Raw genomic sequence first — 18,299 nt, 5'->3', positions numbered from 1 at the left:
GATGGTCTTTGCAAAGTTCGTGTAAGTGCCTGCACCCCTATGCTGGGGGACACCCTGACAGTGTCCCCAGGGTGCAAGGAGACAAGGGCAGCTGGTCCCAGACAGTCTCCAACCCCAGCTGGAGCTCACCTGCCTGGGGATCCTGAGCACAGCCAGGACGATACGGTTTGCTCAGTGCAGAAGGGCCCTGCTAAGCAGTGAGCAGGTGATTACACACCAGGTTGGATGCTTTAATGCATTTTAGCAAATGTGTTAGGATTGCAATGTCCAAAAGGCACTAGCAGGTTTCAAACCTTGTGCATTAGGGGAACATGAGTCCGTTCAATGACTCTTCCAGGGCCACGGCAGGAAGGACCAGAGGCTGTATGGGCACCTGGGCACCCAGTTACAGCATACAGCAAAACCCAGGTGTCTGGCTGCTACCTCTCGTGACCCACGCAGCTGAAAAATGCAAAGGTTAGTGGTGTATCTGGGGGAGAAAGGGATGCTGGAGCTGGAGTGAGGGGAATCACCCTGCTTATTTATAAAAAGTGCCTGAAGTCCTCAAATACGGACTGCAACTCCGTCCCCCTCCTCCTCCCATGCTGAGCCCCGTCGCTGTTGGCACACGTCACCCTGTGAACAGAAGCAAGGCCAAGGGGTTCCCCGGCTCTTTCTCCTCCAGGCGCTGTTTCTGGGAGCCGCTTTGCGGGGCTCTGTGGAGCAGTCAGCCCTCGCTGGGGCTCGGTGGGGAGCCGAGGCGCAGGTTATTGACTGCAGCCCCGGGGTTTTGCCTGCCCTCCTTGTGCCTGCCTCACGCTGGCCCCTTTCCCAGGGAGGGGGATCGCCAAGGGCCAGTCCCTGAGTCTCCAGCCCGGGAAACAAAGAGCCCCTTGTCCCAGGGAGCCCGGGAAAGCGCGGAGCTGACTTCCCAGGCTTGTTCCTTTCTCCTTCTCTTTCTCCCACTCTGCTTTTCTGTGGGGTTGTTTTGGGAGGTTTTTTTTTTTTTTAAAGACTTTTATCCAAGAACAAAGTTCTGACCTCAAAATCATGCAGATCTGCAAATTGCCTCCCGGCTCTTGCTTTGCTACGGGTGGGGGAGGAGAAGGTGAAGAGGATTAAAGAGAAGTATTCCTTGAAACACCTCGTGAGCGAGCATTGGAGCACCTGGGCTCTCCAGGGCCCCCGGGGCTGGGAGGGTCATGCACCTGAGGGTCATGCACACCCACATGCAGTCAGACACACCACGTCCGCTGTGCGGCAAGCTGGCACACGTGCCACGGGCCCCCTCCCAGGAACGCCTCGCTGGGCACACATGCACCCATGGGGGAGGCACGGAGTGAGGAGGGTGCGAGGGATTCAGGAGAGATGGGCTTTGTTCCTGGCTTCAACATGGGCTCTCTGGCTGGACTCTGTCAAGACCCTTCATCTTCTTCCTGCCTCAGTTTCCCCATCTCCAAGGTGAAGATAACAATTTTACCATCTCCTTTAGGGAGAGCTAGTGGAAAGATAATGTGAGGAAGGGGGTAACATCACCACTAAGACACGGATGGGAGCATGTAAGACTGTTTGCCCCTGCTCCCGCTGAACAGCTCGCCCCCGAACCCAGGCAGTTCGTGGGAGCTCACCCCCATGCCATGGGCTTGCTGTGGGCTGAAACAGGGTGGGAAAAAGCAAAACAAAGCAAAACATGGAGCTATTCAGGGAGCTGTCAGGGTTGTCAGGGAAACCCACCTCGCAGCTCCTCAGGAGCAGGCCCCTCGCAGGGCTCAGAGGAGCTCAGCCAGCTCCAGGGACCGGGCTCAAGCCACCTCCTGGGAAGAGCTGCACCAGGCTCCAGGCACCCTTGAGGCTTCCTTGCCTGGGACACAGCCTCTCATTGCCCAGGCGCATCTCCTGGCTGGTTACTCCCAGAGCCGCTCTGTCCTCCACCCGTTTAAACAGGGTAGCTGTACCCTCAGCAAGGCGTGTAGGTGCCCTGGGGTTCCTCCTTGCTGGGGACTCGGGCGAGCACTGTTTTTGCAACAGTGACCAGTTTCATGACTCTGCTGCACAGAAACAGCCTGAAACAGGCAGAGGAGGAGGCAAAAAGGTCCCATCTGGCCAGAAGACAGTTGGGGAGGAAGAGGCTGCTCTGAGAGAGTCCCTCATGGATCCTCATAATCCTGAGAAATTGAGGTGCTGAGTGTCTCATCATGGAGAGGAGGTTGGCGTCAAAGGCTTGTTGAATCCAAACAACTTTGGATCAAATCCCCTTCACACTAAGCAATAACGTTGGGCAAGATGTTGAGTTGTGGACTTGGGTACTAGGAGGGCAGCAGCTCGGTGTCATTGGGAAGGACCTCTCATAGGAGGACAGAAAGATGTGAAAATCCTGGTTAGCCAAAGGCTGGAAGGAAACACACGGGAAGGAAATGCAAACTGGTGAGTGAACATCCAGCTCCCACATAGGATTTGGCTGAGGAGGGGGTTATTTAAGGCTGGATGAGGCTAGGGCTGGAACTGAAAGCAGGCTGGGAGGCCAGAGTGGGGCTGGGAGGCGAGGATGCATCAGGAATTGTTACCAGGTGATGTGAATCCCTCTAGACTGTCTCATCCCCACAGGTTTCAGCTGTGAATGACTTAGAAAAGGGCTGGGTTTGGGCAGGATCTGGTCTAATGTCTCCAGAAGCAGAGGTGCTGGTTTGATGTGAGTCTGCCCCAGGAGCCACAGGTGAGCAGAGTGGAATGTTTTTAGATAGGGTCTGTCCTAGCTTTCCTGCTGGTTGCTCTGCAATGCTTTGGGATTTGACTGCAAATTTAGAGGCTTCATTTATCTCCTTGTGACTGTGTGTGACAACTGCTTTTCAGATAGCAGTGAAACTGCTGAAGGATTATAGTACTATGGTGGTATCTCAACAGAGAGGAAAGATGGAGAAAGCACAAGCCTCTGACAGAGGCTGGCCAGCATCAGTGGTAAGTCCTGCTATGGCCCTTCTGGCTCCTCGGTCATCCCTCAGTAGCGTTGAGAGTTTCTGTGTTGTGATGCCTGAGGTGACAATGACTGAGGGGATCTGTCCCTGCAGAGCAGGCTGGCTCCCAGACCTGCCTCTTTGAGGCTCCTGTTTCTGCCTAACTTGCTCCTCTAGATCAGCATGGAAAGCCACCAAGAGCATGGAGGGCTCCCTGCTCTGCCTACCTCCTGCTTGCTCATACCCTCCCCAAAAAACAACGTATGTACTCATGGAGCTGGAAACATCTCTGCACCAATGCAGCTTTACTGCCTCTGTGCTACCCCTACAGACTCCCTCCATGCTGCAGTCTAGTGCATGGTCTGGATTTGACCTAATAAGGCCTTGATGATGCTACCCAGCCACAACAAATGCTGGAGCTTGACCTCAGAGTTGTGCTTATGTGTGATGAGCTGCTGTGGGTGCCCCTGTAAGCTGGGGCTTGGCATATGCTATGCTTTTGACCTGTAATCTAGTAATGCTCCAGTTCTGGTCCCTGCTAATAGGATTCATTCTCCTAATCTCTTCTGTGACTTGTAATTAGCTTGTTCCTGGGGAGCTGGGTGTGACTGGAGCAGAGCACCAAATACAGCTCCTGGGCAGGGCAGGCTACCCAGGCCAAGCAAGATAAGGAGCAGGAGAACAAGTATGTACTCATGGCCTTCTTGAGCCTAGGACATCACTTCTGTCACCTGATGACATAGGAAAGGCTTGGCAGTCATCTCCCTGCCAAACTGTTTGCAGCTCCCTACAAAGAGCTCACAGAGTTGCTTTCTCCAGACCTGGAGCACTCCAGAAATCCTGCTCTTCCTTCCTGCCCACTGCCACAAGAACATATTCCCTTGGAAAGCACAAAAGGAAAGGCTTGGGTTGACACTGCCCAGCGCTGCCATCTGTGAGGCCACCCACGCAGGCACGTGCATGGATGTGTGGTACCCCATTAAAAGAGAGCTGAAGCCTCTATTTCCATGCCTGTTTCTTGATGTCCACATGTTCCTATGCGAGCATATGGTGCTCCAGGTTTGGAAAGATGAGCTGTGCATGCTGTAAGCTTGTAAGTCAGCTCCCTGCACCTCCCAGGCAGCCAGAACAAGTCAGCTCTGTGTTTCTCCTTTGCCTTGACTCCAGCCCATGTCGCATGAGAAGGGGCAATGGGGTTGAAGGAGCAAGGCAGCCCAGTTTTCTTTTGTTACGCTTTCAGCATTATGCAAAGAGCTGACACCTTGGATAGGGAGCAACTGAGGCAGAAAACTGAAAGGTTCTTCATCTAGAACAGCCTTTCTTGAGAGTAAACTAGAGGATCACCAGGTCTTTGGGTGACCAGCCCAGAGGCCCCTGATGCTCTCCTTCCACAAAGCAAGTCAAAATGGGCTGTAGTTTAAATGCTCGTTTATCACCTTTAAATACCCCCAACCCTCTTTTGCTTGTTTCCAGTGCTCTGACATGCAAACGTGCTGGGCTAGTTGTAGACCACCTCCTGGCACTGTACAGCCTGTGAGCCCCAGGCTGAGAAATGCTGAGCAAGATCACTTGCCTCCTTAGAGATGCTCCAGGCCAGGAACTGTGTATTCAGTTGCCTGTGCTGTGCCTAGCGGGAAAGATCACTGCCCTGACTTGTCCTCTGAACCCCTGTCAGTGACAGAAGTGACGGTGTTGCATATGCATGGCTATATTTTTATGCAAATACATTAGTCTTGGGGGTAGGAGGGAGCAGACATCTCAAAAGCCTGGGGGTATCGAGCACCTTCAGGCTCAATGTGAAGTTCAGATCAGCTCCTTGGTGTAGCAGAGCTGCTACAGAGCAGGTCGTACGTGAGCGGGGTGGTGTGAAAGGGCGATTCTGGCAAGCTCAGGGGCTAAGATGGGGTGTCTAGTCCTTCCCCTTGGAGAGCCTGCTGCGATAGCAGTGAGGGACTGAGACTGGAGGGAGGGGGATATGCTGTTGTTCATCCCTCAAGGGTTCAGGGAAAATGGAAGTGTGGGGTTTTTTTTGTTAGTCTTATTGATTTATAAAGAATAAAACAATACCAAGGGTACACCAGACTCATATTACTTAGCTCTGATCCTAGTAGAGACAACCTTGGAAGGCTCCAAGCCAGGCCTGCAGGCACAGACCATTCCTGTGCCTGGGAAAGCCCATATATCTCTAGTGGGGTTTAGCTGGTGGGTGGAAGGAAATTCAGCAGGTAATTCCCAGCAGGGTTATGTCTGCCCCTATTCCTGCCCTATTTGTAGGGATATTTATTTTTCTCCTCAGCCTGCTTTCTTCTGTTTATGTATATGGTACCTGTAACTCTTCCAAGGCAGTGCATGACCCTGCAACAACAGCAGATCAGTTTGTTTATTCACAGCAGATGGGACTGGTGAGTGTTTCCCAAATTATTTTCTGACCTGGGACTTTTTGTTTCATTTGGTACTCGTGAGACCTCCAACAGCAGATGATTAGTCATAACTATCCCAGGTGTTTCACAAATGTTAGAAAGACTGTTCCCATAGCCAAAATTTCTCTAGTCGTTATTTGCTTGTTTGAAAAGTTACCGTGCCTGCTCCTTGCTGCCTTGCCTGCAATGCTTGTAAGGACAGAAGTCAGTGGCACAAATTCTGAGCTTAAACTTGATTTAAAATCTCTGTGACAGCCCCTAGAAGCCAGGAAAGCGAGCTCAGTTGCTTGTCCCATTGCAAGGGTGAGACCCAGCTGGCTCTGCTTCCTCCATCAAGGCCTGTGGCATAGGTGTTGGGCAGACTTGGAGGCTGGAGTCTTCCTAAACCTCTACCTCCAGGCTGCCAGCAGCCCTGGGCAGTTCCATTAAAGCCCTGTCCATAGCAGGGACCAGGGTCTGGTTCAAAATCCTGAAGGGGATCCCTTATTTCCTCTAGCCAGCAATGTGCTCTAGTGATTAGATGCCTCCAAGTTTAGAGCTCTTACTTAGACCCGACTTCTACTGTTGCTGCTAACCTACGTGAGCAGGTTGCACCATTTCTCAGGTCTGTGGGAGTCTCCCCCATAGCATCCCCTGAGAGACGTGATCTTGCTCTCATTTAGGATTTCTGGATGCTACTGAAATACAAATGATTTCTGTAAATTATTCAGCAAATGCCTCTGGACAACAAATGCAGAGAAGGAGAATCAGCTGTTTCACAAACCAGGGAAGCAGAGACAATGATTTTAATTAGTATTATTTACAATCAATAGTAGGGCTATTTCTAATGCTATGGTCGCAGCCAGTGTTGACTGCAGCAAGGGAGGAAGTCAAGCGTGGAGGTAACTATTTACCTCTGACTTGCTGATGTCTCTCTGTGCATAAAATCCTTTCATCGCCAGGAACAAGCCTGTAGTGTAAACTTGAACAGGGACACCAACTTTGATCTAAACTTTCCTGAAGTTCAGGATGGCTCAACTAATTGACTCCTGAGGCAAACACCAGGAGTATAACACTCACAGTATTTTCTTTTTATCACGAGAAGCTGCGCCACATCACATTGAGCCCATTTTCATGCAGTGCACAAATCCAAATGTTGAGGTTCAAGTTCTGCTCATGCCTGGTAAACCCCAAAGGGAGACCTGAGGGGGGTGTGTGTGGGTCATGTTTCCTCTGCCATTTTTAGCTTTTCTGATCCAAAGCGCCATCTCCTAGCAGCATCTCTCTAGGTACTCCAACAACCCCTTTTTGTTGCTGCAGCCAAGCGCCCCACAGGGACAGCAAATTGAACTAAGTCATGCTCTTCCCCTCTTCTGTAGGAGTAGCATCTGGTTTGCCAACTTTGTCACCTGGTGCATTGCAGGGGTGTGGGAAGAGATGACCAATGGAGAGGCAACCTGGCAGCTGTGGTCATGCCAGGCCCTTGCAGATAGGCTCTGGTGAAGTCTGACTTCTTGCATGTGCCTGTGTACGTTGGGCTCCCAGCTGCACGGTGGTTTGAATTTCCCATGCATTGCATTGGCTGCTATCTTGTGAGACGGGCCATAGCAAGCTGTGCCAAAAAATCACATCAGGCTGATATCCAATACCAGCGGCAAGAGGGAAAAGACCATCGTGCATCTGCTTCTCTGCCAAGGAAGAGCTTGTCCTGAGCACAAGGCACAGGGCTCATCACGCCCGCTGCATTGTGCTTCCTGTGGGTGGTCTCCACCTGAACCTCCATGCCTGGTCCCCTCTGGCCCTCCCAAAGAGGATATATTGGCAGTTTAAGGCAGTTAATGCCTCATCTCTAGTAGGCTGTGCAAGTCCTGCTTTGAGTGCTTGTTCTCTGCCAAATAACCGGTTCCAATGATAACTGCACCATCTAAACTACTAACTGCACATCTAAAACTACATGAGAGTACACTAAAAGGATATCTGAGTCACACTGGCACCACAGATTGGGTAATATTCAATTATTCAGTAAGATCAGGTTATCTTACTTTTTTTTTATTAGGTGTTTTTAGGGGCCTTGTCTGGCCTTACTCGTCTCTCAGAATGGCATCTTTCTTGGACCTGCTCATCTGGAGGCTGGCCCTGGGCAGCACTGTTCTCCACCAGCTGTGAGAATGGTAGGGTCTTCCTGGGGCATGGAGAGATGGGGCAGCTGGCCCCCTTGTGAGGGGGCACCGTGAAGAACCACCACCTTTCCAGCAGCTCAGAGCCACGGTATTGGTGCTTAAAGCACTTCCCTTCTTGCTGTTTCATCCTACTCAGGCTGTGGGGGAAGGAGAGCTCTTGGAAAGCATCTTGGAGTGCGTAGGAGCTGGTGAGGGCTGATCATGCTTTCTTTGCAAAGCAAACAGGGAGTGAATCTTCCTGATCTGGTAACTGGAGAGTAGGAGCTTTGATCGGGCTGTCAGCCTGCTACTGCTTTTCTTTCCTTTGGGGGATTTGAGTATCCCAGTGCTTTCTCTCCCATCTATTCCCGCTGTCCCTGTGAGTCTTGGACACGATGGTTCTCCTCTCTTGCTTGGATGTGCTGATGGAGGGGCTCTGGGGGAGGCTGATGTCTCTGCTTGCTCCATAACTAGGTGTGCTGGGAAGAATAGGGGAGGTTTTCCCAGTTGCCCTTTCCCAGATCCAGAAGACCTAGTTTTGAGGAAACATGGTGTTTGGATCTACCTCACCTCACGCTGGTGAGAAGGTGGCAATGTCTATGTGCGGACACTGGCCTGGCAAGGACAAGCCAGTTCCTAAAGGCAGGAGGGCCAGATCTGGATCCATGCATCTATGAAGGTCTTCAGTCTCTCTAACCTCCTCCCTCCCCCTTCCTAGCAGAGAAATTAATGTTAACTTTCCTGGCTGTTCATCTTTTCCTTGTTATTCTGTGCAGGGCAAGACAGGCAAATGCAATAAGATTTAGAGCCTTTTACATACATAAATCAAATTCTGAATCTGTATCAGTTAATTATGATGATTCAGTGCCCTGCACAGCTGGCAGCTCCCTGCAGACCCCTCTCCACTGGCTGGGCCAGGGCTGGTAAAGATGGCCAGATACACCAACTCCTTGTCTAATCATGTTTCCTTTCAATTACAGCTCCTGATGACTAAAGTCCAGGAAGCACTTCATGTGCCTGCAGGGGGGTTTGGAATAAGCCTCAGCTGTATGCTAGCAACACAGGCAGGAGGCAATGGACCACTTCTGAATCCAGAGTAAAAAGTGGGCCAAACCAGTGTCAAAGACAGCGGTGATGTGGACGATGGTGTCAGTTAACAGCTTGGTGCAACTTAGCTGATGAGCTCAAGTGATGAAGATGTGCAATTGGCACCACTCTGGTAATGTGGGGGTGTGGAAACAAGAAACGCTTATACAGTGAGAGGGGAGGAAGGAAAAGGGCAGGGGCAGAGGGCTAACAGGGAGGAACTAACAGAGGTGGCCAGATAAAGCAGAAGGAGCTTTAACTCCCTTTGCCCATGGCGTAGTTGCTGGAGGAGGAGTGAAGGGGATCCAGCTCCTACTGACCCTGCCTGTGCTTCCATATTCTTCTGGCTCCAGAGGAGGGGACACCAGGCCCTCACCCATCGCTCACTCCCACCATCCTGCACTGGAGGCAAAAACTTAACTGCAATCTGCTCAAAAGGCATCATGATGCATTGATATTTCTTTCCCACTATGGTGACAAACTCCCTCCAGTTTCTTTCTTCCCAGCTGCGATGCCCCATCTCCAGACCATGAAGCCAAGCTGGGAAGTGTCTGGGGACATCCTTGTGCCCCTTCAGCCCTGAATTTTCTGCTGGCAGTCCACAAATGCTCCTGCATTGATTACTGCCTTTCATCTCTTTGTTCAAAGCCTGGTGTCTTCATTGCAGCTTTTGCCCAACAGGTCTTTCATCATGATGCTGCATTTTATTCATTCCTTTTGGTGTGCGTATTGATGGCTAAACTCCTCCTTTTTGGTCCTCACTTGAGATAAAACTGCATTAAAAATGGAAGTTTTCCAGGCTTTTCCACTGCAAGGAGAGAACTCTCTATTTTCTTTTGTTTTGCAGGATTGAGGAAGGCTACAAGAGTCTCACATCATCCTCCGAAAAGATGCAGTGAGATGCTTTGACTGCCTTCCTGCAAAGGCCAGCTACTTCTGAAGCCATCTGAAGAGCTTGTGCTGGCATGTATAGCAGTGACCCCATAGCTCCTGCTTGTGCCAGCCTCCCTTGTGGAGCCCAGTCCTGCCCTGCTGCTCACCTGGGCCCAGAGGAGCAGAAAGAGGGTCTCCAGGCAAAAAAAAAAAGATGGAACAGTTTATAATGTCACTTTCTAGCATGTCCCAGCATGGTTTGTCCATGTTTCTCCTCTCTGCTGTCAGCTGGAGTAACCCTGACCCACCCATCCTGCGAGGCACTGCATCTCCCTTTAGCATCCTCCTGCAGACTGCTGAGAGTGGGACACCGAGGGAGGATCAGTGGAGCCGGGCCGCCTCCTGCGAGCCCCGAGCGAGCGCGTCCCTTGTCAAAGCCAGCTCTTCCCTCTGGGATGTGCCACGCTGCAGCACAGCCAGGAAGCGCCTTTCCCCTCAGCAGCGGTGGGCGTGATGTCTCCCAACTCACCCCTGGGGCACTGGGAGCTTTCTGTGGAAAGGAAAGCCTATGTGGGAAGCCCTGGGGAGAAGGGGGATTAGCTGATGGTTATTTTTAAGTGATAAGTTGAGAGGATCTCTGGGGTGAGGTAGGAAGCTCTGGGTTAGCGTTACATGCCGATGACGCATCGGTGTTCCTCGGTGTGAAAGCTGAGGGAGCGAGAATGCCATCCCGCTTGCTGTGCTCTCGCTGGTGTCGCAGAGCTGGCCAGGGACCTCATGGTGGCACCCCTGTCCCCTCCATGCCAGGGGTGCCAATGCCTGTTTATCTTCTCCCGACTTCAGCATCACCCAGCTACTCTCCTGTGTCTAGTTTTCCTGTTTTCTCCATCTCGGGGTGGGGAGGATAGTCTAGTGCATGGGAACCATGCTAGAAAGGGGAGAAAAGCAGGGCAGAGTCCCTGTCTCAGGAGAGAAGCAAGTCTCTTCCCTTCCCCTCCTGCTTTGTCCTTAGCCTTCCAAAAGCTTACTGGAGTCATCTGTGGGATATGTCCAGTGGCCCAGTTCTCCTCGGTTCAACTGCTAGCATCCAGGGAGAGATGGAAAATGGGTGGAGAATACCCTGCAGCCCTGATCCTTCTGGTGCCCTGCAATGCAAAGCTCTGATTTTGCCCTGAGACCTGCTGCAGTGCTACCCTTCTCGTGCGCTCTGCCACCTGGAAGGCACTTTTTAAAATGCTATGCATATTTAACAAGTTTTCTCCATGAAGGACTACAAGGTTTGAGCAAGCTGGTTCTGGGGGAAATCAAAAGACATGGCTGACAGATGGGTTTTGCTAGAGGAGCATTGAAGTGGGAGGTAACTCCTGCTTTGCTCTGCTTCCCAGCTCCCAAAGTGCCTCTGTGCTGCAGCTGCAAAGCAAATGTACAGTTTTCCTCCTGCTTTGGGGAGACAAAGCTTCATTCTGCTCCCATCTTCCACTGGCCTTGTCCTTTGCACAATAGCTGGGGAAAAAGTTTCGAGTTCTGTGTTTTCAGGAGGAGTTTTGGGTCAGATGCATTAGTAAGCATCACATACAACTGCTGTGTAACTTGTGTGTCTCCTCCAGGTAAAGGTAATCTGGAGAATGCTACAGCATCAAAATGGTTCTTGAACAGGAGCACCCTGCTTTCAGGTAACTTCTGGAGGTGCAAGCACAGATTTTCCCCGTGGGATACTGGGAAGCAAGGGAGTCTCCAGTAACGCTGCCCTTAACCCAGCCCAGGTAAACATCTTCCAGGGCTGGCCCTGCCCAGGGCAAGAGAAGAAATATCATTACTGCTCCTGGTCCTTTCCAGACCTATTTTTCTGTGGGTGTCTGCCTCTAACCCTCATGGCAGGGACCCCTTTGGATCTGATGCCACCAGAAGTGGAGATCTGAGCACCATCTGGAAGAGCGCAAGCCAGCTGAGCCTCTCCACAGCCCTGAAAACCTCCCCACCACTGTCACCAGTGGGAACGCTATGGAGGCTGAACCCTTCCGGGTGAATGCTCCAGGGATCTTGCAAAGCACCAAAACGCAGGCTTGCTCATCGCCCCAGTCTCTAAAGCCATCAGCAAAACCATCCTCAGTGCAAAACCCTGCTGGAAGCTCTCTTAACCAGCTATCCCCAGCATCCTTCCCCTGCAACATCCTTCAGCTACAGCTTACGCGGAGGGCTCTGCTTTCTGACTTGCCCCTCAGCTGCCCCACGTAGCCGAGGCATGTGGGGCAGCTCTCGGGCCTGAGGTACCTGCCAGCTCGCTGATGCCATCTGCACCTGAGCCCTGTCAGCAGCACGTGCTCAGCTGAGTGTGCTCTTTGACCTGGCCCAAGTTGCTCAGGTTTCCTCGTAAGCAGATAGTGCTGCTGCCTCCTAGCAGCCCTGAGCCACTAAAACAAGTCCCCAGTGCTGTGGGAGACGGCTGCTGTGGTGGAAACCTCCTGTGCTTCGCAGCAGGGAAGGAGCTGCACCCCGGCCTCGCAGGGGAAGCACCAGACAGTGCTCACGGACCAGTGGGTCTGCAGATGTTGACAGCTTGGTCTGTCCTCTGTAAGCCCCTGCCTATGGGCAGCCTTGGAGAGCCACCAGGGTCCTGTCTCTGTGCGTGCAGGGAGCATGTCGGAAGAGATGTCCTGCTTCTCCCCCAGGTGAACTTTAGGTTCAGCAGTGTTGCAGTGGGACCAATGGGGAAATATCTGTCCTCTATGGGAAGGGTTTGCACCTGCTGTCCCCATCAGGACCTTGGCTCCCAGGTCCCTCACCAGTGGAAGGACAGCCTTGAAGTTAAACCCAGCATGGACTGGGGGGAGAAGCCCAGGATCTATCCTTAAACCCAGCACCAGCTTGAGAGAGCTACTTGATTCAAATAGCTTTATTCTGGAGGGAGGCTTTGGGGGTCAGTATGTCCAAATAGCAGTCAAATAGCAAGGAGCACCCCTATCTCTGGTCACTCTTGGTTTGTCCTCTCCAGCAGGGAGTGAGAGATCCCAGCTCCTGGAGGTGCTATCAGACTGAATCCCTTATGGATGCAGAAAGGCAGGTTGCGTTATCCCAAAAGACAAACTCTGCAAGCATGCGAGGGCAAAGGGACCAGCCTGCACCTGCTCTGGGCTTTGAGGAACTCAGCATCTTTTGAAGGTCTCTTTCAGCTCGATGCCCCCTGCCCTGCGAGAGCTGTACCCTTTGCAGGAAGAGGCACGGGCTGGGGACTATCCTGGGCAGCTGCAAGCACAAGCCAAACTGAAGGAATCAAAAATGCCATGCAGATGGCTTTACCTGGCATATCGGGTCTTCTGGAAATCCAGGACTCTGGACATGAACATCTTGACAGTGCCATCAGAGTCCAGCGCTGGTCCAGAGCTTGCCGAGGGAAGGAGGATGTGTCGGGGCGGTGGAGAGCAAACTCGGCAGGCTCAGCCCGCGAGGCAGCTCTCCAGCACGGCAGCGGGCAGAGGAGCCCGGGCTGTCTGAGAGCCGGGAAGGAAAGTGCTGCCTGGGGGAACTGCACCAACTTGGTCGGCTCCTTCTTTGTCTCTCAGCTCGGGCATGCGGAGGCGGCGCCCGGGACCACGGAGCAGACCTCTCCGCACGGCTGAAACGCAAAGGAGGAAAAACGAAGGCTGGCCTCGTCTTCCCCCTGCCCGCCCTCCTGTTGCACAAGAGAATAATACAGTGAAAACAAAGGCGAGCGAAGGGAGGCAGCCTGCGAGGGAGCCGCGTCCGGCTCGGGAACGATCAAATGCTCAAAGATGAGGAGGAGGCAAAGGAGGCGGGGGGGAATCCCATCCAACTCCGCCTGGCCACGGCAACCTGCACAATCTCCCTTATCCACCGAGGCAGCTTTAAGCACAGCTAAAAATACCCCCTCCTTCCCCCTCCCATGGATCAAATAGCAGCGGATTTGAATTGAAAATGTAATTAAAGCATGTGGGGGAAGGGAGCGGGGTGAGCTTCCCGGGCCTGCCCGGCTCCCCCAGCTCTTCCCCATCACCAGGGCTCCAGCCGCGCTCCCTGGGCACGGGGGGGACCCGTGGGGTCCCTGCCGGCGTACGGCCTGCCCCGGCCAGGGCCAGCCCACCCAGCATCCCCACCATCCCGAGGGACTGCTGTGTCTGGCTTTGTTTCTATTTCTTGTCTTTTATTATTTTTTTATTTATTTGCCAGGGGCCCTAGCAAGGATGACTGGCTCCGGCGGGCTGGGCTGTTGCCGCAGGGGTGCCCGGGGTCTGGGCGCAGCTCTGGCAAAGTCCAGCCGTCTCTCCACGCTCAGGACCAAAGGGATGGAGTTAGCCACGGGCTGGAGAGCCCAGCGCTGCTCTCTCCATCTCCGTCCAAAGCTTTTGCTCCCCCTGTCCTTTGCCCTGACTCGGTCCCTGGGGGAGGCTTTTTGTGGCCGTGCCAGCTCAGCATAGGGATGGGGGAAGCAGAGGGGCTGCGTGGAGTGGCAGCTTCAGTGCAAAGTAGGAGCTGCTCTCTGCGAGGGTCTGACCCTGTCCTCTCCCCTGCTGCCCTGGGATGTGGGATCCCGACTTGAATCCGAGGTCGGGGAGCTCCAGGGGGGACCTCAAAAGGAGATGGGCGGTTGCTGATAGACAGGCTGCCAGGCATTGGGAAGCGGTACTGGTTTTGAGTTGGTGTGAAACACCAGTTTTCATCCGTTTCAAATCATGCTTTTAAGCTGCTTTGTGTGGGCAGGTGAACCCTAAATCCCTCGGGAGGGGCACATGCGTACACATGCGACGCCTGTTTTAATTTGAGGCACTTTGAGCTTTCCTTTTGGCCATCCTCTACAAACCTGCAGAGACTTCCAAACGCAGCCTCTTCCTCCCGGGGTCGGGCTGGAGGTGCTGGAAAAGGGGCGATGCTCTGCGGCGCGCGACTTCGCGCCTGCACGTGTACAAGCAGCACACTGGTTCCCCAGCGCGAGGAGAGCTGGGGCCAGGCAGCAGGTTAAATTAGATGCTTAGAGCTGGGTATCAAGGTCTGCCTCCAAATCTCTGATGTACTGAAGTGCTCATTGCTCAGTAACCAGCAGACTCGCAAGGAGCCACGTATTTTATCTGGGAGAGGCTGAGGATAAACGCAGCTCTGGACCAGTGGAGGTGCAGTCTTGTAGGGATGCTCAGCTCTGCGTAGGGACAGGTAGAGCACCTCCTGGGATCTGACAGTTTTAAAAGAAGTCCTGCTGGACACGATGTCTTTGGGCTCCATTGCTTTGCTGCATAGACGGGTCAGGCACCAGGTCGAGATTTCCAGGCTGCCTTGACTGGCCGCTGCAGGGCTCCTGCAGGCCCCGGTGCCACCTCTCTTCTCTGGCTGAAGTCAAGGCCTCTCCGTAGTGGGATAGAAACCCTGGCATCCCCATCAAGGAAGCATGGGCAGGCAAGCAGGAGGCTTTCTCCTGCAGAAAACATTGGGTAAAATTTTGGGTGCTCTAGGAAGCAAAGATCAGCATGAAACATGACAACCCCAGCAGGACAGCGAGAGAGACCAAGAGCACCAGGGGAGCTGCAGCACATTCTCCACCATGGTCCTGTCTCCTGGGGATTCAGGCCAGTTTGGCCTCCATCCTGCAGCCTGGATGGAGAACCAGCCGAGCACAAGCAGGGCTGGGGAGCTGGAAGAAGCATTCAAGGACGTGGGGCTGACGGCAGCAGGACCCCAGGAGGCGTGAGAGGTAGCAGAACATCCTCATCTTTGACAGGATCTTCCCAGTTTATCTGGGACAGCCAAGCCCTGGGTGAGAGTGGCAGGTCCAAACCGAGATGCTCAGCGAGATCATCTCCGAAAACCGCTCCCACGCTCTGCCACTTAGCTGTGAAGATTTGTTTCAAGTTCCTTCCCCAGCCTGCAAGATGATGAGGTTTTGGTAAAGGCTATTTAATGATGCCTCTTCCTTCCTTTACCTTTCTCTTGGCCTGGGCGGGGGAAGGAGAGAAAATGGTGATAAGCTATATTTAACGAAATAGCCCCCGTCCCCAAAGCCTCCGTCCTGTCCCCAGGATGGGGCCAGGAGTGTGGAGTTCATCGGGAGAGGGACACCTGGAGTGAACCATCCGTCCCGAAATAGATCTGCCTCAGAGGGCAAAAGGCAAATTGAATGAAAAATAAGTTACTATTTTTGAAGCCTGAATTCAGTTGTTATGGCAACGAAAGCCTCCCGGATCATGCTGCGGAATAACTCCAGACCGAGCGCTGCCTCTAAATCCCATGGCTGGAGAATTGCACACGGCCAAGACCTGCTCGATGGTGGGAGACAGAGAGGTGCGTTCACGTGCCGTCCCGGGAACGGGCCCGGACACATCCCTCCCGCGCAGGCGGCCTCCCTCGGGCACCAGCTGGCCAGGGCACTGGCTTGCTTTGCTTTCCTCCCCCATCTCTGGCTGCCTCCCTCCTTCTTGCAAAGATCTGGATAATTGCTAATTATATTGAGGAGAGTTTCCAAGATTCAGGAGCAGGAAAACTATCCCCCTGCATTCATATGCAGTGGCATTTTGTTTAATGTCGCCAAAACAGGGGCTCTTGAACAGTTTTCCTTTAGAGGAGGAATGGGCCACAAAGCCAGCGCAGAGCTGCTCACTCCCCAAAACAAGCAAGGTCCCAAAATATGCAGGAGCTGCATAGCTGGAGACACCTGTGGGGACCTCTGAGCTCTTTTCAGCCAGCATCCCACCCAAAAGCTCTCTAGGACCTTTTGGCACGCGACAGCACCGGTTCAAGCTCTTCGCTTCTCAATTCCTTCTCACCACTCCTCTAAGCTGAGCACCCCGGAGAGACACCGGTCCCAGCTCAGCCGCGTCCCCACGGAGGCGGGTGTCGGGCTTGGGGACGCGGGTGCTGGGTCGTGCACCCGCCGAGCCGTCTGCGGCGGCGTCGCCCGACCGCGGGCATGACGATCTGTGCCGCCGGGCAGCCGCGCTGCTGGCACTTTGCTTTCCTGGCAGTGCTCTCTGTAATCACGTTTCCCAGCGAGGGAGGCTTTCCTGCACATGAAGCTGATGAAGGCAGCGGAGGCAGCAGAGGAGCACCGGGAAGAAGCCCTGGGGTCTCTGGCGAGGCTGGAGCTGGGGCGTCCCGCTGGGGCAGGGTGGGCGCAGGGCTGGGGAGCAGGTCGGGGCAGGGGGCTGGCATGTCCCCGCGCTGCCGGCTGGATTTTGCAGGCAGGCGGTCCCAGAGGCTCCATTATTCCCTGCTTGCGAGTGTCACTCACAGACCAGCCTGGACCAGCTAGCCCAGGGAGGGTGAATACAACAACTCCTGCTCTCCCTTCGGGAAAGCACTGCACTCTTCACGTCCCAGAGGGTAAATCTTTTCAGGAACATGCCCTTGGTTTTGATCCAGTTTCCAGGCTAAGTTCATTTGTGACCTTTGGCTGCATTTTATTTCATCTTATAAAAAGCTTCTCTCTGGATCTCCCAGCCTGCAAGCCCCCTTGCTTTGAAATTGTCCCCTGGCAGTGCCTGTCTGTCCTAGCAGCTGGGGAATACTGCTAATCCCCAAAGGCAGGTGCACCCTTGGGCACAATAAGGCCACTGACAATTGCACGTAGTTGTGAGCTCTGCAAAACGCGGCGTGCATAACACGGGCACAGCAGAGCCTCTCGTCCTGCCCGCAGAGCCTCTGGATGCATGGCTCTAGCATAAGAAATAATACCCAAGCGCTAGAAGTTAGAGAGAGATTTGTGGTCACGTTAACAAAAGCCCAGATGGGAAAAAATCTGTCCCTTGCTATGAATAGCTTCGCCCACGAGAATTTATGGCAGTCTCTAGCATCCTTGGCATATGCCAGCCTACACCCAGCTGCAATCTCTTTCCAGGCCTGCGCACCAGAAGACGGGAATTTGAGGAGTCAGGGCGCAGTGTGGGGGGCTACCACATCTGCTAAGCCTTGGTGACCTCCCGTGGTACGAAGCAGAACTGCAAAGACACCGCCAGGATGGAAACGTGCAATAAAAAAATGACTGCTGGGCTCAAAGCTGGAGACCTTGGGGATGTCTCCGGCCTCGAGCACGTCACTTTGCACCATGTGCTTGAGCTTCTCCGTCCGCGAATGGGGCTCACACACTTGGCTGCGCGCTCTGAGCTTTTTCTCTTCAGCGTTCGCAAAATGCCTTGAGTCCCCGGGAAACCAGGGTGAGATAAGGGGCAGAGCATTAACCTGAAAGCAAGCAATCTGGGGGGAAGCAGCCTGTCTGGATGGCACTTGCCCTCACCTTGCTGAGTCTGAAGAGAGATCTGCGTTTTTCTGCCATTTGCTCATTCCAGGAAAGCAAGCGCACCTGAACTGCAAAAAAGGTAATCGTTTAGCGGCACGCTGTCTCGCCTGGCACGTGGACACCAGCCTGCTCCTGCCTCGTCTCCCTCAGGGTCTCCCGTGAGCCTGCACGGGGCACGGCCCTCTCCCGGAGCTGCTGCCAGCGCCTGCTCTGGACCGCAGCGGGACATTGCCGTATCCCTGCCCGCTGCAAGCACCGCTGCGCCGCTGGCCCAGAAAGGGTGGTGGGACTTGCTGGGCACAGGCAGTCTGGCAGGCAGGAAGGATGGAGGCTGCTTCTTGGAGCAGAAAGGAGGCTGGGAGTAGGGTGGAGCAGAGGCTCCTTGGGACGGTCCCGGTCAGAAGCGTTACTGCTTGCACAGTGAAGGACTTTCCCCCTGAACTAAGCAGGGGGCGAGAGCCCGGAAAGCTGGAGCGGGCAGGGAGAAGTATGTTAAATGACAGCTCCAGCTCCTGAAACCTGGGGAGAGGGTTAGTTTGCAGCAGAGATTAGCCAGGGTCTCTGCCAGACACAGGGTCTGTGCGCCAGGGATGAACGGGGGGAGGGCACTGCGCAC

The 18,299-nt window shown here is 53.7% G+C and overlaps 1 protein-coding gene across 3 annotated transcripts in view; it reads right to left on the bottom strand.

Moving 5' to 3' along the window:
- The window catches only part of MMD2 (monocyte to macrophage differentiation associated 2), a 33,393-nt gene extending 20,072 nt beyond the window's left edge, over positions 1 to 13,321 (bottom strand). Inside the window, exon 1 of one of the 3 annotated variants that reach the window (XM_068908093.1) lies at positions 12,745 to 13,321. In XM_068908093.1, coding sequence (XP_068764194.1) covers positions 12,745 to 12,791 — 47 coding nt within the window. In that variant the 5' untranslated portion in view covers positions 12,792 to 13,321. The remainder of the gene's footprint in view (positions 1 to 12,744) is intronic. The other 2 variants (XM_068908091.1, XM_068908092.1) reach the window with 2 other exon arrangements.
- Positions 13,322 to 18,299: the final 4,978 nt, after the last annotated feature.

The sequence above is a fragment of the Struthio camelus genome, chromosome 15 (genome assembly GCF_040807025.1).
Source record: "Struthio camelus isolate bStrCam1 chromosome 15, bStrCam1.hap1, whole genome shotgun sequence".
Taxonomy (NCBI): Eukaryota; Metazoa; Chordata; class Aves; order Struthioniformes; family Struthionidae; genus Struthio; species Struthio camelus.
The sequence above is the reverse complement of the archived record's forward strand: the minus strand, read 5'-3'. Positions and strand labels throughout refer to the sequence as shown.